This window comes from Leopardus geoffroyi, chromosome C1 (genome assembly GCF_018350155.1).
Source record: "Leopardus geoffroyi isolate Oge1 chromosome C1, O.geoffroyi_Oge1_pat1.0, whole genome shotgun sequence".
NCBI classification, from domain to species: domain Eukaryota; kingdom Metazoa; phylum Chordata; class Mammalia; order Carnivora; family Felidae; genus Leopardus; species Leopardus geoffroyi.
In genome coordinates, this window is record NC_059328.1 from 33,937,992 (window position 1) to 33,962,356 (window position 24,365).

Consider the following 24,365-nt stretch of genomic DNA (forward strand, 5'->3'; position numbering starts at 1 on the left):
TGTGCCTTGAACAGGAAGTAGAAACAGCAGGGAGCAAGTGGGGGGAAGAGGCTTCCAGGCAGAGAGAACACCTGAGAACAGACAGGGAAGAGTGAGGCCTGTGAGGTGTCTGGGGACCCGGGCGTCCAGACCCTCCTTTATTGCAGAGCACCGGGGCAAGAAGAAAAAGCCCACTGGAGAGTGAGTAGCTTAGGGTCCCCGGAGAGGGCTTTCCTTGCCACACCAAGAAGCAGCAAGTTTATCTTAGAAGCAGTTGCCACCCAAGGTTGAAGCAGGTAGCGGGGGTAGGCAGGGTGGACAGGCTGCTGGCACAAGGCAGGAGGCGGGGCACCCCATTTGGAGATGACTGTTCAGAGATGAGAAGACCTCAGAAGGGGTAAGTTGTGATATCAAAGAACAACTCAGAGTAGAAGTGGGATGTGAGAGGAAGACTGAAAGAGGAGCAGAGAGATGCCTCATCTGGGCGGTTAGGCAGATGTCCGCCCCACCAACTGTGGGTTCCGGAAGGACACCACTGACGCAGGGCTTCCGAGGCCACGGAGCACATCTGTTGCCTGCTTCTTCCACACAGCCAGGCCCTGCCAACATAGGTAAGGCCAGTAGGGGGTGCTATAGGTATTCCCTTCCTTCTCCTTTCTGGGCCGAAGGCTCCGTCAGGGTCAGTTCCTGCCAGGGCTCTCTGTGTAGCTCCTTTGTTTAGAAGGTTGTCTATAGAAATGGACTTAGCATTCCCTAGCCAGTCACTCTTACAGACCCCAAGACCTGGCATGTGATGGACCCCAGGTCACATTTTTCCCGCAGCAGAGGAGCTGGGTGAGGGGCTGGAGGGTTGGAGGGGCTTTTGTAGGTGGTCCTGACCAAGGAGGGATCAGGAACAGAAGACTCAGCAAACCTGTTGCGTCCACATTTTAAATTCACACAGCTACCCAAGGCATATACAGTGGGCCTCAGTGTGACCTCTGGATTCTCCAGAACACAGACCACCCCAGAAAGCACTTTAGGGAGCCCAACTTGTACTTTTCGGGGGCTCCCTTGGTCGTCATCTGATGTGAGGTGTTGGAATGGGGTGACGTCCGTCACAGGTGGAAAGGAGAGTCCGGGAGACAACAGTTGTAGAGGAGCAAGCACTCGGAGGCAGACACGACTGGATTCAAATCCCACTTCTACTACCACTGAAGCACTGCCTCGGCCTCAGTTTCCTCATAGGGAAATGAGTCTAATAACACCTTCTTCATAAGGTTGTCCTGGGGATTAGATGAGTTATTGCATGCAAAATGTTTGCCATGGTGCAGGCATCCGGTCGCCTCTTGAAGTTATGATTACTCTTGTTACCAGCAGCAGCAGCAGCAGCATCCAGCATTTACTGCCTCGAATCCTGCTTGCTCCCTCTTGGTTCCAGGCCTGAAACAGTCTTCTCTCTCTCCCCCACCTCCCCAGGAAGTCCTTCTCCCACTGGGTGTGCGCCCCTCTTCAGACTCTCATGGCCTCTCTAAGCATTGCATCCAAGCTGGACCTCCTTTGCCCGGCACAGTGACCAGTGCATAGTAGGCTTTCAGAGTCAGTGAATGAATGAACGAGTGAAAACAATGAGTGAACAGAATGGGGAACCGGGCTGCATTAACTCATGGGTCTCGATCACACTCTAGTGGGAACTGGGTCTTATCCTAAAGGCCCGTTAGGGTGGCAGGCATCACGGAGGCAGTGGGTTAGAAACAGGCATTCACACCAAAAAGTACCGGGAGCCAAGTCCCAAGCAGGACTGTCAAGGATGGAGGGGTGGGGAGACACTAGGGCAAGGGCTCCACTTGGGGCCGTTATGGTAATAGAGGGGAGAGATGCTGAGAGCTGGGTTACAAATGGACAGCAAGAAAGGTGAACACGAGATCCAGTTCAGACACAGAATTGACAGGACTTAGTGATAAAATGGATGAATATGATGCAGAAGTACCTCAAGACCTGGCCAGAGAGGACTGGACAAATGGTACCTTCAGTCTCTAATCTTCAATCTGATTACTGTTACTTTACCGAATGAGGCAAGAGAAGGGAAAGCTAAGTGATGCCCATGAAGTAGGGGAGTGGACAGATCCCCGAGCCAGAGCAAGTTTGCCTGAGTTCCCTGCGGGCCCTCCTGTGTCTCCCGTCTGTCTCTTCTCCCCTACGCAACCTTTACCCCCTGGTTTGTAATTTCCTTGTTAGTAAGAATCTCATCTTATTCGGCTTGATATTGCTGCATTAGTTATTCATTTGCTATCCGTTCCACAAATATTTATTGAGCGCCTCTTACGTGCAAGGTAGGGTCCAAGGTCTTGGAACCAAATACATACATATTTAATCGATCACGTCATGACAGAAAGTCAGCGCAGAGAGGTTTCAGGGGAGGAAACTGGCAGAGAGTTTTGCTGGAGAGCATCTGGAAAGGAAGTGTGGGAGATTCATCACTAAAGCCTGGGTTGGTTAAAATAGTAAAAGATCAGATGGAGAAATCTGCTGACTTTATAGAAAAAAAGGCATAAAGCCCAGCCTGAAAACGAGGGATCAGCAATAATTGGGCATCTCATCCAAGAGGGAGAGAATTTTTTTTTTTTTTAACGAGGAATACTGAAATTAAGTGATATACTGAAAATCTGAAGGTATATCTGACATGCTCAGATAAAGGGGCTCTGGAGGGAAAGAATATGTTAGGGTCTCCCCAGGTCAGGCCCTGCTCCCACTTGGGCTCCACAGGCATATCCCCGTAACAGAAAAGTGGTTGTCATGGCTCACAGACAATAGTGCTTGGGGTCACCCTGTTTTCTGGGCTGACTCCATGCTTACCGCTATGGAGACAGTGTCCGAAGTGGTGGTTGTTCCTGGCACAGGTCCGTTTTATGTGGCCTGCATTGGCCTTTTTTGGCATTCCAACCCTCAGTGGCCTTGCTACCCATGGCTTGCCTGGCCCTCAGGCCAGCCGCAGCCTCTTTTAGGAGCTGGCTCAAAACTTAGAATCTCAGGATCAGCGCCAAGCCTACCGAGTCAGAAGCCACATTTAACAGGATCCTTAAGTGATTCGTTTGCACTGTCACATGAGAGGCACTGCTGAAGACAAGCCGAGCAAAGAGTACTCTAAAAGCAAAGTAGCCAGTCCCTCTCTGGGCCCATGATGACAAGGACATCTCCATGGAGCCGCCCTCGATGCCCTCAGGCTGAGTGTGAAAAGGAAGGCAGATTTGAGGTGTGAGGAGGGAAGAGAGAAGAGACTGCTTGGTCCCAGGTGCAGAGCCCTCACCACAGGCCCCCAGCAGGTTCCACATCCTCACTCCTCTGCACCTGCCTCTCGCTTTGTGTCCGGGATACAGAACCACCGTAGGTCCCCCCACACCAGCTGTGTCCTACTTCTGTGCCTTTCTCTTGCTGCTCCAGTTGTGTGCGACCCCCTCTACCCTCTCCTTGGTAGCTCCTTCAAGCCTCAGCCCAGGGGTCAATTCCTAGGACTCTGCCCTGGTCATTCGGGCAGAGCTCTGTGCCCCACCCCTCCATCGCATCAAGGTGGCTGCCACGCTCAATTACGCCTAGATCCCCCGCTAAGCCCTAAGCTCCTCAAGAGCAGAGGCCAGGTCTTATCTGTATACCTCAGATCAGCACAGTGCAGCATAGTAAGTACTCAGTAAATATTGGATGGACGGATGGATGGATGGATGGATGGATGGATATTTGTCAAACACAAGAGAAGTGAACATCAATGGATATAGCAAATGTTAAGTATTCATTTGCTTTTCTGTGCTCCTCAGTAAACAGTATGCTGCTGAAGGCAAAAACCATTTCTTATTTCTATCTTCATCCCAGGGCCATAGCAAATACCACATAAATTTAGGTTCAACAGGGGTGCCTGGGTGGCTCAGTCAGTTAAGCGGCTGGCTCTTGGTTTTGGCTCAGGTCATGATCTCACAGTTTCGTGGGTTCGAGCCCCGCATCAGGCTCTGCACGGACACTGCAGAGCCTGTTGGGATTCTCTGTCTCCCTCTCTCTGCCCCTCCCTCACTCACACTGTGTGTGTGTCTCTCTCAAAAAAAAAAAAAAAAAAAAACTTTAAAAAAAAAGTGTAGATTCAACATATGAATGGGGAAAGATGAATAAAGGATAGCACAGTATTTTAAGAGCTCAGAGTTCTGGAGCCAGACTGTCCGAGTCCGAATCCTGGCTCTGCCACCTTCTCTCTATGTAATTTGGGCACATTACATAACCTCTCTATGCCTCAGTTTCCTCTTCTATAAAATTGTGATTATAATAGAATCTCTTCATAGGGTTATTATGATACTTCAATGCATTTAAATTCATATGAAATGCTTAGAAAAGCATCGTTGATGCTGGAAAGGGTCTAGATGCAGGCCCTGGGCCCATTCATCACTCATCCATCCATACTCACTCTCTCTTCTTTCTTTTCTACAGGAAAATGTCTCCCTGATCAAGGAGATCAATGAGCTCCGTAGGGAGCTGAAGTTCACCCGCTCCCAAGTCTATGACCTTGAAGCAGCTTTGAAACTGACCAAGAAAATCCGACCACAAGATGTTCCAGAGACAGGTAACGTCACCAGTGGCCAAGGGAGATGAACTTGGGGATCAAGGGACCAATGGCAGCCACAAGCAGATCTCCATTTGGCTTCCACAGCTGCCTGTCCCCAGTGTCCTCCTGTATCAGGCCACATCTACCCCATGGCCTACTGGGAACCTCTCTATGCCGCACACCTGCTGTCCAAAAGATCTTTGAGGCCCTTGCCACATTCAAACATGTGCACAACCAAAATCCTTGGGGTTAGTTCTGGTTTTAGAATTCAGAATCTTTCCAATTTTAGAAAGAGCTTACTATCTACTGCATATTATATAACAACCCTAGAGGAGTCTGAGGCAGGTCCCTGAAATCAAACACATTCGTATTTCTGTAGTGAAACATGAATATTCACACTGAACTTCATAAATTTTAAAATGTTCTACATATTTAGAGCTTTTGGCGCTTGAGAATTGCAGATAAGGGATTGTGGACCTGTACAGTTAAAATAAAGACAAGAAGAAATATTAGAAACTACTTAAATGGAAAGAGGAAAGAATGACATTAGAAATGTTAAATGAGTTAATTACTGCAATCATATCCTAAAGTTCCTCTGAATTTCTGACAGCTCAGGCAAAAAGAGAAACAAAGAAATATGGGAGTTTACGTAGTCCTCATTTATGGCAAAAGAAGGTTTTTGGCTTTTTTCCTAGGGAAGACAAACCTTACATTTTGTAAGAACTTATCACATGGATCCTTATAAAACGGATGTTGAATAACACAATGGACAGCCTTTAACTGTAGGTCTTCAGACAATAAGAAATCATTCTTCACAGGGCGCCTGGGTGGCTCAGTCAGTGGGACATCTGATGTTGGCTCAGGTCATGATCTCACAGTTCACGAGTTCAAGCCCCGCATCAGATTCTGTGCTGACAGCTCAGAGCCTGGAGCCTGCTTCGGATTCTGTGTCTCCCTCTCTCTCTGACCCTCCCCCACTCATGCTCTGTCTGTCTCTCTCTCTCTCTCTCTCTCTCAAAAACAACAAACATAAAATTTTTTTTAAATCATTCTTCAGGTATGCATTTCTTATCTGGACAGTTGATAAAAACCAAGAGTATAAGGCATTTCTATGGAAAATTAAGTCAATGCAGTTCAAGTATATTGTTTTCTGGTGGCTTACACTCAGGAATAGAGCTTAGAAACCTAAGCTCAGTGAATGGACACCTCCCATGGCTGTGGACTGAGTCTCTCCAATGTCAGTCACCTCGTGGACTGTGGCCACCTAAGAGATTATCGTTGGGAGAAGGTGACTCAAGGACACGCAAGAACCCTCTGTACCATTTTTGTAATTTCTTGGCAGTCTTAAACTATCACAAAATTATACATATAATTGTGTTGTCTCATCTGCCCTTTTTGTTAGAGCCAAGGAGATAGTTGAGACAAGAGTAAACTCTCTGAGTAGTACCTGAAGTGGCAATATCAGGTCTAAAAAACTGACATGACAGCACAGTATGTGTTGCAAAGTCTAAGATACTTCTTAGAGATGAAACCATGACCTCACGGTTCACGGGTTCAAGCCCCATGTCGGGTCAGAGAGAGAGAGACACAGAATCTGAAGCAGGCTCCAGGCTCTGAGCTGTCAGCACAGAGCCCGACATGGGGCTTGAACCTGTGAACCGTGAGGTCATGACCTGAGCAGAAGTCAGACGCTCAACTGACTGAGCCACCCAGGCGCCCCTGTGAAGCTTCTCTTTAAAAAATATTTCAAATATGCCCAAGCATCCTAGCAAACAATCAACTGGGACCTCCTCAGGATACTGTCTGATATAGCCAAGTCTTATTACTATTGTGGAAATTTTCAGACGTATGCAAAAAAAATGAGAGACAAGCCTAATGAATTCCCATGAATCCATTCCCTGACTTCAACAAGTTTCAGCTCCTGCCACTCTGGCTTCATCGGGATCCATAGTTCCCAGTTACTGCTATTTCCTCTCACATCACCTTGGATTATTCTGAAACAAACCCAACATCATATCATCTGTGTGATACAGTTTTACTCAAGGAAGATTTCATTTGTAACAGTTGAAGACAAGTATTACCAACTGTCTGCTTTGATCATGAAGAACCTGTCTGACTTCTAATTTTGAACATGGGCCTCCAAGACAAGTCAGCTCAAGATATGCATGCTCAAGTTGTTTAAGACTGACCAATTCAGTTAGTTTTTAAGAACTCTTTATCTGAACAGGACACGTTGCCATCCCCAAACCACTTTTTTTAGCTTTAGCAGCATTTATATTAAGTTTTCATTCACATAACAATGAACTAGCAGGTCTAATAGACAAACCTGCATGTTTTTCAATTACTAAAACCACATAATTAGAACTTCTAAATAAAGATGGCTCATTAGAAACCTACTAACATGGCATAAGTAAGCCATAAGATCAAAGAAAACACGAAAGAGATACAAAATTTTGAAAGCTGGAAAACAGATAGATGAGTGGTAACTGACTTCATAGACTCCTAAGCCAGAAGTGGGGAACCTAAAAGAAACATAACGTACATCACAGAACCCCACGAAGGCTCAGGAATTAGCAGAAGCAGATATCTCAGGAAATGGGGGTAAAGGTATGACTGAAAAGGAGGGAGTCTTTAAGAAGCTGTTAGATCTACCTGGTATCCAATACAATGGCTAAAAAAATAGATGGATCAGGTCCATCATCATTAAGTTCTTAAAGACCAAAGAACAGAAGAAAAAATCCTTCAAACTTCTAAAGAGGATAGAGGGAGGTTTCGTGCAAAAGATAAAAAATTCCAGTTGCAGGATACAAAATCAGTACACAAAAATCTGTTGCATTTTTATACACTAACAATGAGCAATCCAAGAAGGAAATTAAGAAAACAGTTGCATTTATATTAACATCAAAAAGCATAAAATACTCAGGAATAAACTTAACCAAGCAGGCAAAAGATCTGTTCACTGAAAACTGCAAAACGTTGCTGAAAAAATTAAGTCACCAATAAATGGAAAAACACCTCCTGTTTGGAAGATTCAATATTGTTAAGCTGTCAATACTACCCAAAGCAATCTACTGATAGTACAATCGCTGTCTCAATGATATTTCTTTGCAGAAATAGAAAATCCATTCTAAAATTCATATGGAATCTCAAGGTATCCCAAACAGCCAAAACCATTTTGGAAAAGAAGAACAAAATTGGAGGTCTCACACCTCCTGATTTCAAAACTTACTGCAAACTATAGTAGTCAAAACAGTGTGGTACTGGCATAAAGACAGACTTACAGACCAATGGAATAGAGTAGAGAGTCCAGAAATAAACCCTCACATAGATGGTCAAATTATTTTCATCAGGTGTGCCAAGACCACTCAATGGGGAAAGGACAATTTTTTCAGCAAATGGTGCTGGGAAAACAGGATACCCACATGCAAAAAAAAAAAAAAAAAAAAAAGGAAGTTGGACCCTTACTTTATATCATCTACAAAAATTAACTCAAAGTGGACCAAAGATCTAAATGTAAGAGCTAAAACTATAAAATTCATAGAAGAAATGTAGGAGAAAAGCTTTATGACATTGGATCTGGCAATGACTTCTTAAATATGACATCAAAAGCACAGGCAACAAAAGGAAAAATAAATACATTGGACTACATCAAAATTTAAAACTTTCATGCATCAAAGAACACTATCAGCAAGAGTGAAAAAGCAATCCACACAATGGGAGAAAAATACTTGCAAGTCATATATCTGATAAAGGACTGATACCTAGAATAAATAAAGAACTCCTACAACTGAATAATAACCACAAAAAAAACTTTTTTTAACGAGAAAAAGACTTGAATAGATATTTATCCAAAGAAAATACATAAATGTCTAATAAGCATATGAAACGATGCTCAACATTAGAAATATGCAAATTGAAACCACAATGAGATGCTACTTCAGGTCCATTATGATGCTTACTATCAAACAACAAGTGTTGGTGAGGATGTTGAGAGGGAAAGGAAGGAAGGGAGGGAGGGAAAAAGGAAGAAATGGATTCAAATCAATATAGAATGAATTGGGAAACTATAGGCTAACTAGAGGGGGAAACCTACCGCACAGAGGGAGATATATGAGATTAGTATCTGTCAGTCTTAGCTCTAGATGAAGGAAAGGAAAAACAGGAGACAAGATCTCACCCTGAGAACTCCTAAACAAAAGCCCAAACTCAGGCAGGTTTAAGTCCAGAATTTACACATAATTTACAAGGTTGCTGAAAGCAACCTTGGCTGAAAGTTTAGTTTAACTGGTAGTGTCCCCAGGCCCCAAGCAGAAGCAAATGCAAATTTTCTATGCAAGAATACATTTTAAACCTAGTTGCCAAAGAATTCCCATAGATAACATTCTAAGGAACATGAACTCACAATCAAAAATCACTAAATACATGAAGAAATAAATCACCATGAGTGAAAAAGTATCAAACAGAATAAAATCAACAAAGATATTTAAGGATATTTAACATGTTTAAAGAAATAAAAGAAATTTGAAAATAAGACAAACTAAGAGTCTCCCAAAATTGGCTAGGTAGATTTGAAAAAAGAACCAAAAATACTCCTAGAAATAAAAACTGCAGGTTGTAATTAGACTCAGTGTTCAGACAGAACAATAGGTTAGATATATCTGAAAGGAGACTTTGTGAACTAAAGGAATGAAAAAATGACCCACGTTGCAGCCCAGAGGGACAAAAGGTATAGTTGGGATGGGATAACCCAACTCACGTCTAACTGAAGTGTGAGAAAGAGAGAATGGGGAAAGGCAACAACATGATAAAAGCTGGAGGCTTTTCAGAATTGATGAGAGATGCCAATCATCAGGTCCAGGAAGCCCAATGGAGCTGAAGCACTATAAATAAAAAGAAATCTGTATATCTGAACTATAGAAAACCGAAGACAGAGATATTAAAAGCAGTGAGAGAACAGACAGATTGCATATAAAGGACTAACAATTCAATTGATGCCTGACTTCCCAGCAGCAACAATGTAAACCGTGTAGACGTTGTGAAATCGTGTCTTCAAAGTGCTAATAGGTAATAACTGCCCTCTAGAGTTATATAACCAGTGAAACAGAAGGAAAAAACATTTTCCAGCAAACAAAAACTGAGAGAATTTGTCACCAACGAAACCCCATTAAAGGAACTTTTAAAGAATATATATCAGGGAAAAAATTACTCCAGAGGGAAGTCTGAATGCAAGAAGAAACGATGGGTGAAGAAAAGGTAAATATGTACAATCTAAACAACTGTATAAAACAATATGAGCAATGTCCAAATTATGAATTGAAATACCAAGATAGAACTAAAATACTGAGCATTTAACAAGGGGGCCCGGAGCTAAAGCATTCTAAGTCTTGCATTGTTTTGCAAGAAGGTAAAGACACTGAGTTACTTTGGACCCTTTGAAGTTGAATGTGCTTGTTAAACTTTTTAGGATAACTATTGAAAAAGAAAGAGAGAGTGTGTATATCTTCCAAACCAGTAAGGGGGGAGGGGGGTGTAGAACTAAATTTTGAAAAGACAAAAAAGGAAAGGAAAAAGTGACACAAACATAAAATGCATAGAAATGAACAGAAATGAATGCAAATGTATTAGTAATCACGTTCTTATTTTTCCATCATTTAAAATCAGAACTTGATCTCCCAAAGGAAGCTTGTGGGCAGGATGCAGAGAGGAGACTGTCCAGCTCTGGTAGATGGCAGGGTCAGAGCAGAGCACAGACTAAGGGGATTTGGGGGGATATGAGGAGCGAGGTGAGGGTGGGGCCCATGAGGAGAGAGCTAACGAGGCACAGCCATGGAGGAGGGCAGGAGGGTTTACACACCACAGCACGTGGAAGGACCATCCAAGGAGGACCCTGTAAGACTGAACCGAATCTGATGAGCAGGCAGGTCATTATCAAAGGGATGGGAGAGAATTGGGGCAGTGAAGAGAAGAGACAGGAAAAGCCCAGCCCATGCCCTCAAGATGCTCACAGACCAAGGAAGGAGACAGGGGAAGAAACAAGGGCCAAAGCCCCACATTGAGCCCACTGAACCATTTTCCATGTGAACTGGTCTCAAGAGGCAGAGCTGCACCCCTGGGAACATTCATGGGACAGTGTCACCCAGATCGGGCATGTTTCTGGAGACAACTGCGTCTGGCAGCCAGCCACCAGCCAGCAGCTATGTCAACCCCGAGCTGTCCTGTACATGTGCAGTACATCCCAGTGTCCAACCTCTGAGGTCCATTGACCTCACCCAGTGATTGCCCAGCCTAGAGGACCTCAAAGCTACCATCTGCATCAAGATCCTTAGAACACCTGGAGAAGCACTGGGGCAAAGAGAGGATGGTGTGGTGAGTGGCAGGGCAGAGTAAGGAAAATGCAAAGTGCTGGCATACTTCCGGGTTCTGTCTGGTGTGTGTCTTCAGAACTGTGGCCTCATGAACACAGGTCTCCCTGGGCAATAAGATGGTAACTGAGTAAGTAGCTGGGTCTAAAGGCCAATGGGAAGGGCATAGAGCTTAGTCCAAAGACTATGCTGGTAACCAGGTTAGAGGGAGCAGGTGGAGAGGCAAACAAACTAGGCAGAGGCAAGTGACACAGACAGATGGGCTTGAAGGCCTGGGTGTGCTATACCTTCCCAGGGATGCTGCTCTCTCAGGGCTAGTCCACAGCTTGACTGACAGGATGGTGATCAAGGTCAACCAGTAGCAACAAGAGGATGAAGGTCAAGAGCTAGAAAAAGAAGAAATAGTAAAAGATCAAGAGCCTGGGAATTGCCAAAAGAAGAAGAGTCAAGGAGCAAAGGCAAAAAGAGAAGGGCCTAGACTTCTCTTAGGAAGAGTGGGATCCGTGAAGCACTCTGAATGCGGCCCCATCATCAGACCACATAGAAGTAAGGCGAGGCTGGCCACTGGCCATTGCTGACAGCTTTCTTCTTGAAATGCCCTCTTCCTTGGCTCCCAACAGGTGTCCTTTTCTAGTGTTAACTTCTGGTGTGCAGGGAAGAGGTTGGCAGTGGATAGGAAAGAGACCCCTCTTCTGCTGAGAGAAGCTTGATGGCGGTCAGGGAGTTGGAGACACTGACCGTCAGTGAAGTCGGTGGCAATGTCATCTGTTAAGAGTGGAGAGGACAGGGGCGCCGGGGTGGCTCAGTTGGTTAAGCGTCCAACTCTCAGTTTCAGCTCAGGTCATGATCTCACGGTTTCATGAATTCAAACCACACGTCAAGCTCTGTGCCAACAACACCGAACCTGCTTGGGATTCTCCCTTCTCTTTCTCTCTCTCTCTCTCTCTCTCTCTCTCTCTCTCTCTCTGTTCCTCTCCACTCATGCTCTGTCTCTCTCAAAATAAATAAACTCAAAAAAAAAGTGGAGGAGAGGATGGATTTGGCAATAATTTCTGGGATGTGACATCAATGCACAGACAACAAAGGACAAAAATAGACTACATAAAAATTGAAAACTCACATGCATCAAACTGTAGGATGGGAGAGAATATTTGCAAATCATATATGTGATAAGGAGTTAATGACCAGAATTTGTAACAACTTCCCACAACTCAACAGCCACAACAACAAAACAACCAGATTAAAAACCGGGCAAAAGACTTGAATAGACATTCTCCAAAGAAGATACACAAACGGTCGACAAGCACATGAAAAGATGCTCAACCTCACTAATCGTCAGAGAAATGAGATCAAAACCACAATGAGATACCCCCTCACAACATTAGGATGACTGCTCTCAAAACAAAGAGAAAAGTGTCGGCAAGCATCTGGAGAAACTGGAACCATAGTGCACTGTTGGTGGGGACATAAAATGGTGCAGCCACACTGTATGGCACTTCCTCAAGAAATTGAAAGTAGAATTACCATAGGATCCAGAAATTCCACTTCTGGGCACGTACCCAAAATAACTGAGGGTAGGGTCTCAAAGAGATATTTGTACACCCATGTCCATAGCAACATTATTCACAGTAGCCAAAAGGCGGGAGCAACCCAACACCCATCACTGGATGAATGGATAAACAAAATGTGATGTATACATGCAAACAAATATTACTCAGCCTTAAAGTGGAAGGATCGGACACATGCTGCAACGTAGATGGACCTGGAGGACATCGTGCTAAGTGAAATAAGCCAGACCCAAAAAAGACAAATACCGTGTGATTCTGCTTATCTGAGGTTCCCAGGGCATTCGAAGTCTTAGAGACGGAAAGCAGAATGCTGGCATAAGTGTTCTTGCAAGAGTTGTGCAGATTGATTGTACAACAATGTAAATTGTACTTAACACTGCTAAACTCTATACTTGAGAATGGTAAGATGGTACTCTTAACGATAGAGAACTAAGTGAGTGTTGATGGAGGGAGGCGGATGGGGGATGGGCTAGGTGGGTGTTGCGTATTGAAAAGGGCACTTGTGATGGGCACTGCATGTCGTATGTAAGCGATGAATCACTGAATTCTCCTGAAACTAGCATTGCACTCTATGTTAACTAAAATTTTAATTAATTAATTAATTAATTAATTAATTAGAATGGTAAGATGATAAATTTTAAGTTACATTTGACCATAATTTTCTTTAAAGAGTGAGGACAAGGAATTAGAGACCAAAGTTCAAAAGCCCAGGGTGGCAGGTGGGTTGGGGTGGTGGGAGGGAGGGGTCACTGAGAGTTTGCTGACTATGGACAGGAAGTCCATCTGGGGTTGGAAACCGAGAATTTGAATCTCATATGTTACTTTTTTCAGTAGCACGCAACAGGCCAGGTGTTAATGGAGACAATGGATGGTTGAGCCATCTCGGGTTTGGGCTGTGCAGGGCGTATGGGGCAGAAGGACAAGGCATCTCGAGTATCGAGGCTGCTGTCAAGAAAATGGCAGAAGAAACTCACAGTGGGTCTAACTGGATAGAAAAGGGAGTGGATCTAAAAGGAACCCATTTGGTAGGTCAAAAATGGAGCTGTCCAGGAAGAAGACATCTACATTCAGTCAGAGAGTAGGTATCTTAAGGAGAAGGCTGTCAGAGGGGTGATAATGGTTGATGGGCTACTAGAGTAAAGACGTCAAAGTGCGGGGTCCTGGGCGTGATGAGGGAGGGGAAGCACAGAATGGGTGTTGACGTGGCGTGGAGGCCGGAGGACACAAATGCTGAGATTCAGCCTGTGGGTGCCAGGGAACGGGACGAGCCACGGACCCTTGTGGACGTCAGCATCACATAAGATGATGGCAGCACCTGAGACAGGAGGATGGGGGTGGGGAGTCCTCAAGGAGCAGGAGTGAGTGGCCAGCCCAAGAGGTGCCAAGAGTCTGGCTCCTGGCACAGGAGTTTTATGTGAGGAGGAGGACTGGGGGCTTGGAAGCCAACCTAGGTCAGCAAGAGAGCACCACCCTGCTTGGGGAGTGGGGGACAGGGGAATGAGCGGGGGCCACTGGAGGGGCTCAGGAGCCAGTCTGGGCTGAGGTGTTGCCCAGCATTTGTGTCTCACTCTGAAATGTGTCTCTTCACTCCTCCGTGTCTGCTACACGGTGAAATGGCCCATCTCTACCCCTGGCATCTGGGACTGAGTGTCTGTCCCATAATAAGTGCTCATAACTATTTGAGGAGACAGGAGGAGAAAGAGGGATACGCTGGTTTCAAAAGAGCTTTGTGGCAGCCCAGGCCCACGTTAGTCCTGCTCTATCCCTTCCAGTGCCCAGCGAGGCCATGCCCAGCGTCGCTCCCACCATGAGACTGGATGAGCAAGAAGAAACTGGGAGAATCATCGAAATGCAACGCCTAGAAATCCAGCGCCTCCGAGAGCAGATCCAAGAGCAAGAGCAGATCCCGGGCTTCCACCCGCTCTCTGTCGTCCGGCTTCCTTCCCTCCTTGAGTCAGAAGTGGACTTTGAGGTGCAGACCAAGTGACCCCCTCTGGTAAGCCGTCTGCAGTTGCATCAGAGGAAGCCCTGTGCCTCTGTCCCCCGGCCGGCTCTGGGCTGGCCCTGCAGTCCCTGCAGCACTGGCCACACCAGCCTCTTTCTCCTGCCCTGGGGAACTTGGGACGTGGTCAGAATAAAGATGTTTGCCCACAACCAGGTCCAACCCTCTGCTTAGTCAAGGAGCCAGGGAGCGAGTAGAGAGAGAGAGGACCCTGAGGAAGTGAGGGGGTGGGGGGCTCAACTCATCCCAAGCCATCGCTGCTTGTCCCGGTCCAGGCACAGGGCTGCCTGTCACTGCGGAGATCACACTGGACTTGGGCCCGGCCTCCTGCTGCCCCTCTGTCCTCTCTGGACCCCCGGGATGGGACTGCCTGCTCCTACCCTAAGTATCACTGCCTGCCGCTTCTGACCTGGCTTCCTCCCCTGGCAGCCCAGTCAGGACCAGACAAAGCCACCGACGTTTTCTTCTCCTTTATGAAGCATAGTGAGATTTTCTGGGGATTTGTACATGTGTGCAAAGATGACAGTAAAGTAATGAACATGGCAAAGTGACTAGAGTTCCCCCAGGCCTTCTATCCCCTGCTGACCCCGTGGTGAGGACTGTAAGCAGAGCTCTATTTACAGAGGGTTCTCTTACACCCATGCACTCTGTGCACTTTACACTGGTCATTCTTGTTCTGCAGGGCCCTGCCCTGCTCCTCCATCTGAATGGAGGTGGGGGGAGGGTACCTCTTCCCCTAGGCCACCGTACTGGGCGCCCCAGTCACACATACCAGGAAAAGTGACATTTTATGCACTCAAGCAAAAGAACATAACCCAGATGTCCTTGTCTTCTCCCACCTTCAGAGGCCAGACACCCTTTTAATATCCAAATAGCAAACATTTAAGCCCCTGGTCTCTGCTGGTCCCTGCTGGCTGTCTTACACCTGGCATCTCCAAGACATTTCCCCATCTTCCCCAATCTGCTTTACCCCAGCTCTGGGCACTGCTCTTGGGTTAGTTTTCACAGTGAGAGCTGAGATGTAGCTGTCACGCCTGGCAAAGCTCTCCTGAAGCCTGGGGAGATCAGAAGGAAGGCTCACAGCAGAGGCTACCAAGCAGTCGACGTGGGACTCACTCCTTAGCAACTCCCTGACCTCCACCCCTAGCCCACACCCTGTCACAGTGGCCAGCTCCTCCCCTCCAGACCACTGTGTACGCAGCATGTCCTCTGCTCTAGGAGACCAGGCTCAGGGAGTAGGGAAAGATTCAGGCACCCTCTAATTGATTCAACCACAGAGACGACAGCCCATTACATTATCGTGCCCGGCAGGTGGGCCCTTCTGGGACACAGATTTCATTCCGAACTAGCATACTGGCTTTACCTTTGCAGAAGAAACTGACTTGAAATGAGATCAGGGAGGTCAGCGGGGCTAGGTGCTTCAGGGTTTAAAGGTGCATTACAGATATGACTCTGTCCAGAGGCCAGCACAAAGCCACCGAGAGCCACTGCCCTCCACTTCCAGGCTCTTGCCACACTGGCCTCCTTCCAGTTCTTATAAAAGTTCAAGTTCTTCCTTGCCTCTGGGTCATTCCACATACTGTTTTCTCTGCCTGAAATGTTCTTGTACCCACACCTCACTCAGTGAACTTCATCCTTCAGATGGTAGCTGAAATGTCACTTGCTCACAAAGGTAGTCCCTGATCCCTCCTTCCCCATGTAGATTACACGTACCGTATTGTTTTCCTTCAGAACCCTCACTCTAACATACCCATTTGATGGTGTGATGCTGCCTCTCTTCCTAGGCTCTCGGTTCCATGGCTGTGTCTGTGTTTAAAGCTGTCTTGGGTGTTTGGGTGGAGCATTGATGAAGGGACCCGACAGTGGAGGCAGGGGGCTGTCGGGAAGACACCATGGCTAACTACAAGTAAGAGGACAGCTTCTGGGACCCAGATGGTGGCAGCAGAGATGCAGAGATGTGAATTTTTCTTTCTTTTTTTTTTTTTAAGTTTATTTATTTTGAGAGAGAGAGAGCTAGTCAGGGAGGGGCAGAGAGAGAGGGAGACAGGATCTGAAGAGGGCTCTGTGCTGATAGCAGAGAGCCCGACGTGGGGCTCGAACTCACAAACCATGAGATCATGACCTGAACCGAAGTCGAATACTCGATTGACTGAGCCACCCAGGTGCCCTTGAGAAGTGAATTCTTCTGACTTCAGGACTGAGGGAGTTCGCCCAGCACAGGGAGAGGGAGGAAGACTCGGGAAGAAGGCACCTGCAGAGAAAACTGGTTACTCTTCAGCCAGAAGGAAATTCACTGTGGCTGGATGCAGCAACATTCAAATGACAGAGTTTTCAACCTAAAAATGCCTTAGAATCAAGTCATCACATTTCACCTACAAGATGGGCCTTAGGGGAGGCGCCTGGGTGGCTCAGTCGGTTAAGCCTCCGACTTTGGCTCAGGTCACGATCTCGCAGTTTGTGAGTTTCAGCCCTGTGTCAGGCTCTGTGCTGACAGCTCAGAGCCTGGAGCCTACTTTTGATTCTGTGTCTCCCTCTCTCTCTGCCCTGCCCCTACTTGCGTGCACTCTCTCTCTGTCTCTGTCTCTGTCTCTGTCTCTCTCTCTCTCAAAAATAAATAAACATTAAAAAAAAAAAAAAAAAAAAGATGTGTTAGGTTACAGATGAGGAAATCAAAGCCAGGAAGAGTGAAATAGTTGGTACAGCGTCATCCCAGCGGGGCCGGACTCACAGCCCAGGCTGTCCATGGCCTCCACATCCCAACCACATTAAGCCTGCTCTGGAGAAGCACCAGACAGAACCTGGACCAGGTGTGGAGGTCATAGGAGTGTGATGCTCCACAAGTCTAACCCAGAAGTAGAGGGAGCTGATGCCTCCCAAACTAGGCTCCCCTGAGTCCAGTGGCCGAGAAGGAGGTGAAGGCAAAAGGAAACGGAGAGCCCCAACCCAGCAAACCCTGGCACTTGGGCCAGCAGGTCAACAGAGTGTTTCCTCACTTGCCCGGGGGGGGGGGGGGGGGGGGCAGGCAGATGGCCTCTTGTTGGCAAATTTGCAGCCAGAGGTACAATCTTGCTGTTTTATGCCGGTCTCAGCCTATCAACAACCAACGTTGTGGCTAGACTCACCCTTGTGGTTCTTACTATGATCCCAAGACACCCTTCAGCAACCACCATCAGGAAACTTTGAAAAAAATAAAGCTTTATTACTTACAGGGCCTGGAAATGATACATCTCACCTGGGGCCCCACAGCAAGGTCGTGGGGAGGGAGGGAGGGAGAGGAGGGAGGGAGGGAGAGAGAGAGGCATCTCACAGGCCTGGGATTCTGCTTTATTGGGGTCAAGTGTGAGGCCTAGGGTTTTGTGGGCTCACTATTTAAAACATAAGAGTGGGAATTTGAAGGGTAGGGAGGGGGGCGGGGAAAGTGGCTCAAACGGTCAGTTATTAAAATCAACCAAGATCTCAGAAACAAAGAAACCTCAGTGGCTGCCAGTGTGTTTTTTCGAGATAGTCCTCTGTGAAGTGGATGCCTCGGAGATCAAAGGAGAAGTCAGGCTCTCTTGTTACAAAGAGAAAAGTCACCGTCAGGGTTTAGCTACACCAGTTTGCCTCCCATAGTCTATCCTGTGCATTCCCACCTCCAGCTGTTGGGTGGTCCTGACTGGGGTGGCCGTTGCACTGAGACCTCCCTTCACTTTGCCTATCCTGACTCTAGGGGAGGTTCTCACCCCACTGCTGAACCTCCCCCTTCACAGGGTCCCTAGAGCCAGTTGACCCCCTCATTGACAGAGTGGGCCTGCCAGTCACCTCCTCCTACAGGACTCTACTGTCACCCAGGTGGCTAGGCATTGGCATACGAACTCCACTCTTGTTCTTCTGCTTGCGGTCCATTGTTAACCTAGGGAGTCATTCATTTATGGTGGGACGGCTGGTGCTTTTGGATGACTATCCTCTTTCTGAGCCCCAGACACCCACTGGCTCCCCTGTCCTTCTTCTAGACCATTTGCATCGGCTGTGGCCAGACAGGGTGAGCTCCCAAGCAAGCCTCCCCTCGCCATCCTGTTCTCCTGGCACTGAGGACCCTGCCTCACAGGAGGTCCTAGCATCAGCATCTACCTTTCCCCACTGCTTTTTACACAAGGCATGACCAGTCCTTACCCGACAGCTGCTCCCAGGAGGTGCCTGAGGAGCCCCGGTGGGCCTGGGAATATGTGTGTGTCCAGGTAGGACTCCCTTGCCATCACTGCTCTGGATTTGGAAAGATCAGAGAGAAGGATGTCCGGACCAGGGGTGGGGTTCCTTCCCCCGGAGCTGTGTGGGGGCGAGCTCCTCTAGACCATTGGAGGTTCAAGATCCACTTATGCTTTGAGCACACCTAAGATACCGACTCCCCTGAGCTGAACTGGAATGGGAGCCGATGTACGAGGAGGTGACCCTGCTGTGTGCCAGGCAGCAGGAAGAACTAACGTTCCCGATCCCCCACGATGACCAGTCAGATACAGGAATGTGTACCTGTTGTTCATGTGGGATTTGGCAGGGGTGCTGGGTGTCCACTAGGACTTAACCTAGCCCCTACTGTGTGTACTGATGTAATAAATGTATTAAAAGTGGGGCTGGGAGAGTCCAGTTCTGAACAGAAGAACTATGGATGCCCTTCTTTAGCTACAAGTAGCAAAACCCAACTCCAGCCAGTTTAAGCCACAAGGGAAATCACTGGGCTGGGGGCAAGAAGGGGGGCGGTCTTAGGGAATCTCAAGGCAGAGATACAATCAGGCCTCAAAAGAAACTTGCACCAGGGCCTGGCTGGACCACCCCTCCTTCTCTTGTCCTTCCCCCTTCTCTGCAGACCACTTTCCATCCCCAGTTCAGCTGGGGCTAGGCACTTCAGCATCTCATTAGTACATGCCCCAAAGCTGAAATGGAATCTCTAGTCTGATTTTAAAATGCCAAAAGCAGGGGCGCCTGGATGGCTCAGTCGGTTGACCGTCCGACTCCAGCTCAGGTCGTGATCTCACAGTCTGTGAGTTCGAGCCCTGCATCGGGCTCTGTGCCAACAGCTCAGAGCCTGGAGCCTGTTTCGGATTCTGTGAATCCCTCACTCTCTGACCTCCCCCGTTCATGCTCTGTCTCTCTCTGTCTCAAAAAAATAAATAAACATTAAAAAAAATTTTTTTTTTTTAAATGCCAAAAGCAGGGGGAGAGCCTGGGTGGCTCAGTCAGTTACCATCCGACTTCGGCTCAGGTCATGATCTCAACAGTTCATGGGTTTGAGCCCCGCATCGGACTCTGTGCTGACAGCTCAGAGCCTGGAGCCTGCTTCGGATTCTGTGTCTCCCTCTCTCTGCCCCTCCCCTGCTAGCACTCTCTCTCTCTCTCAAAAATAAATAAACATTAAAAAAGAATTGATTATATTATTTAATCACACACACAACTAAGTACTATTGTCCCCGTTTTACAACCGAAGAGAATGAATTTTTCTAAGGTTACAGAGCTGGAGCTGGGGCTTGACACTTCAAGGTCAATCTAGCTCCAAAACCAATGTTCTGTTCCAACATTTATTCAACATGCATTCCCTGAGCACCTGTTATATGCCAGGCCCATTCTAGGAGCAGGGAAGATACCATGAGTCAGACTCAAATCCCTTCCCTCATGAAGCTTACATTTTCAGGGAGTAGAGAGCCAACATTCCAGACAGGTAAGAAAAATATATAGCATACGGGGCAGTGAGAAGTGCTACAGAGAAACATAAGAGAACAAAGGAAATAAAATAAGGGAAAGGGATAGGAAGTATGGGGAAGGCTGTGGTTTTAGACAGAGTTGCCGGGAAGGCCTTCTCCCTGAGAAGGTGCTGTTCGAGCACATTCCTGAAGGAGGGTGCAGGAAGGAGTCTTGGGGAGAAAAGCATTCCAAGCAGAGGGAATAGCATGTGCAAAGTCTCTGAGCATGAGCAAGCCAGGGAGGGAACTCAGAGAGGGCCTTAGGATGGGGGAGGACTGTTTCTCTGCGGAAGAGGACCACTGGAGGCATGCAAACACAGTAATGACATTACCCGCTCTGCCTTAGAACAGGGTCACTCCAGCGACCAGGTTGACAGTAGCCTTCGGTGGGAATGTGGCAGAGGCAGGGAGACTGGGCCACAGGGCCTCTCTTTTGAGAGGCAGGCCTTTCAGAACTCCCACCATCTAATGAACCAGCTAGAACCCACATTTTGCACTCTGTGCCCATGGCCACCTCCTACTCTTGGCTTTCACTGTTGCCCACCTGAGCTGCCCCCACAGCCTCTGCTTTGGGGACACGGTTCAAAAGCCCTGCAAGGAGCCTGCCTGTCCGCTTGAACTCCAAGTCACTTGATAAGACCCAGAATGAAAACAAAGACACACGATCCATGTTTAAACTGAGGAAGTTTTAGGCTTTGTTACCCCTACCCAACAAGTTTTTTTCAAACTTCCCAGGGGAAAGGGAGGGAAAATTTCATGAGTCCCCCTGCCCCAGCTCCTTCCAGGACAGCTAGACCATGGCTGGCTGGCTGGGCTAACCCCTCCTTGGGACCAGAAGGATAAATAATTGCTAGACATGAGCAACAGGAGTACACAGAGGTGAGCCCTACCCGGCCCCCCTCCCCCCACCCCACTTCCCAGCTCCTCCCAGGGCAAAGGACACCTTTACAATGCTTCACAAAGTGACACAGTCACATGGTTGTCCCTGAGATCCAGCCTGCCCCAACTTTTCCTTGAGGGGAAGAACCATCTAGATCTGCACTGTCCAGGAAGGGAGCTGCGAGCCACACGTGGTGATTGAGCATTTGCGGCATAGCTAGTCTGAACTGAGATGCACAAAATAACGGACTGAAATAGCTCCTTAATCACTCGTATATTAAAATGCAAATATTTGGGGGTTGAACAAAAATTGTAAGATATTATTTTCACCCTTTTTTCCCTACCTTTTTAAAGTGGCTACTAGAAGATTTTAAATTACACATGTAGCTCATGTTCTATTTCTATTCGACAGTGCTGCTCTAAGGTTGTGACTGGCTCCCCCATCATCTCCACAGAACGAAGCTAAGACGGGTCAAGAATAATTATTTTGTTGGGGCACTTGGGTGGCTCAGCCGGTTAAGCATCCAACTTCAGCTCAGATTATGATCTCGCGGTTCATGAGTTTGAGCCCCGCGTCAGGCTCGGTGCTGACAGCTCAGAGCCTGGAGCCTGCTTCGGATTCTGTGTCTCCCTCTCTCTCTGTCCCTCCCCTACTTACAATCTGTCTCTCTCTCTCAAAACAAGTAAACGTTAAAAAAAAAATTTTTTAAGAGTTATTTTGCGAGCTGAGAATGGGAAGAAGACTTTGATTTTGTTTTTCTTGCCTATTCCATCCATATCAGAAGGAGAGAGAATAAGGGGTGTTACAAGGGGCTCCACCCAGGAGACGGGGGACAGTCTACAACCACCTCCGAGCAGGCACCCTTTCCCCACCCAAAGCATGTGCGGTGGGTGGTGCTGGATTCCCTATTAGAAGCAGAGCCCTGGCCACGTCTCTGGTATATTTCGGAATCCTCCAGGGGCACCGCAAGTGAGTCCAGAGCCTTGCCATGGCGTCTACGTCCCTGTGCAACCCGCCAAACTTGCCCTTCCAGCATTGTCTTACACGCTCCCTGCATCTATCACCTCACACATTCATTTCTCCAGCAAATATTTATTGGTTACCTCCCAAGTGCCAGGCAAAATGCTGGCTTCTAAGGTCATGATGGTTAGCAAAACGGACACTAAGGGCACCGTGTGTGGGGGGGGGGGATGTGGGGAGGTGACCAGTAAGTAAATAGGGGCAATTACAGCACATGCACCAAGAGCAGCTGTGGGGGAAGCACAGGGGCCATGGGTGCACCAGAGAAACCTAAACCGGCCTCAAAGTCCGAGAGGGCTTCCTGGAGGAGGTGACATCACAGTTAAAGAATTCGAGTTGGCCACACGGAGCCTGGGTGGCAGGACGTACCCCATGCAGGGGAACTCGGAGTTCAAAAACCAACCAGAAGGGCAAAACAGTGGACAGAGCATACAGAACTGAATGACGTGACATGCAATCTGGCTGGATGGCAGGGGGCCAGTGGCAAATGACTGGTCTGGTTGTAGATGGCAGGGGCTGTGTGAGCCCTGCAAAGGAGTGTGGCATATATCCTGAAGTGTTGATTCTGCAAGAGTTTTAAGCAGGGGAGCTCTGGTGTACTCCTGAAAAGCCTTTACCCCACCTCTTCCTCCTCCTCCTCCTCCTTCTCCTCCTTCTCCCCCTTCTCCTCCTCCTCCCCCTCCTCCTTCTCCTCCCTATCTCCTCCTCTTCCTCCTCCCCCCCTTCTTCCTCTCCCTCCTCCTCCTCAGGGGGGGCTCCCATCCCACCTCCCCCAGCAGGAACCACATCCAGGAGGCAAGCCTACTGCAGTCACATACTTGGGGCTTTAAGGAGACTGATCAAGGGGCTTGTAGGGACTCCAATCCAGGGATGAGTGTACTGGGACTGGGTTTGGGGATCAGCTGGTGTTGGAATTTGGGGCCGAGGCAGGATTTTAGTTAGGGGCTGGGACTTGGGGGCTGAATTGAGGGACAAGAGTCAAGGTTGTGGTCTAGGACCTAATTCCAGAATTTGGAGCTGGGGTTGGGGTGAGGAACTGGAACGAGGTTTCAAGCCAGATTTGGGGTCGGGATCTGGAGTCGGGATTGGAATTGGATTTGGAAATGGGGCTGGGGGTTGGGGCTGAGATGTGGGGGAGGGGTTGCAGCCGGAGCTAGGAATTCTAGTTAGGGTTTGAAACTGCAGCTGGGCTCGGGGTTAGGTTTAGGCTGGAATGAAAGTTAAGCTGGGCTTGGAGCCAGGGGATGGGTTAGGGTCCAGGCTCTGGGGCAGATAGACAACATTCCTCCAGCTACCCAGAACTGGGAATTGTGTTCGAGCCCTAACAGCAGTTGACAGAAGCCCCTCCCTTCCCAGGAATGCCTCAGCCCAGCCGAAGGAGCTTTGCCACGTCAGCCAATCGGCTCAAGCCCTGCCTTGGAAACACCTGTTGATCCCCCTCCCCCCCCCCCCACACACACACCCGAGAGGCTCACCTGGACGCAGGTTAGGCAGGTGAAGCGCCTCCCCTCCCCGGAAACGAAGCTGGAGCGTCCCACCTGCCTGGCCCAGCCCGCTCTGGTCGGATCCAGCACTTCCAGGTTTCTTGTGAGTGCCCCATGGTCCCCTGACCCCCCACCGCCCCCACTCTCTCCCACTGGCGCTTCCTGACAACCTCCACCCCACCCCCGGCCTGGCCCCGCTGTCCCTGTGCCAGCACTTTCGGACCCCGTGAAGTCACAGCCCTGAGGAATGCCGGGACTGACTCCAGGTCCCCTCCCACGGCCCCTCCCCCACCTCCCTTGGGGGCACCTGCACCTGCTCCTCCCACCTCAAGTGCTAGGCAGCCCCTGGAGTGGGGTTGCGATGGACCAGTAACCTCATCAGAGGTGTAACCCATGCACAGCCACATTAATCATTTTCCGGGACTGATCCAGGACCTGCATCCTATATGAAGCAGGAGTCCTCTCCTAAATTAAAGAGGAGAACATTGTGTTCTCTGATTCAAAAAGCACGCTTTGGGCATCTGTGCGGGCCCAAGAATTCCCACTGGAAATTTGAAATGGCCGTGTCAACTGACTCGTCCCCATCCTTCAAGAAAATGTTACTGTCCTCACTTCTCAGATAAGGAGCCTGAGGCGCTAAGAGGTGAAGTCATCCGGGGCTTCTCTGACCTTCCCCTGAGCCCCTCTTCTGACTAACCCACACCCAGCATTTATCACATACACACACCTGCTGTAAACTCGGGCTCCTTGAGGGCAGAGACCACAGCTGCTTTATTTCACCCAGTTTGAGTCATGCTG

The 24,365-nt window shown here is 48.2% G+C and overlaps 1 protein-coding gene across 3 annotated transcripts in view; it reads left to right on the forward strand.

The window, feature by feature from the left end:
- CFAP57 (cilia and flagella associated protein 57) overlaps positions 1–24,365 on the forward strand; it is an 81,034-nt gene that overhangs the window by 55,494 nt on the left and 1,175 nt on the right. The window contains exons 22-24 of one of the 3 annotated variants that reach the window (XM_045476954.1): positions 4,426–4,558; positions 14,243–14,466; positions 23,440–23,670. In XM_045476954.1, the coding sequence (XP_045332910.1) occupies positions 4,426–4,558; positions 14,243–14,457 (348 nt within the window). In that variant the 3' untranslated portion in view covers positions 14,458–14,466; positions 23,440–23,670. Of the gene's footprint in view, positions 1–4,425; positions 4,559–14,242; positions 14,625–18,464; positions 19,498–23,439; positions 23,671–24,365 lie in introns of those variants that run through there. The other 2 variants (XM_045476953.1, XM_045476952.1) reach the window with 2 other exon arrangements.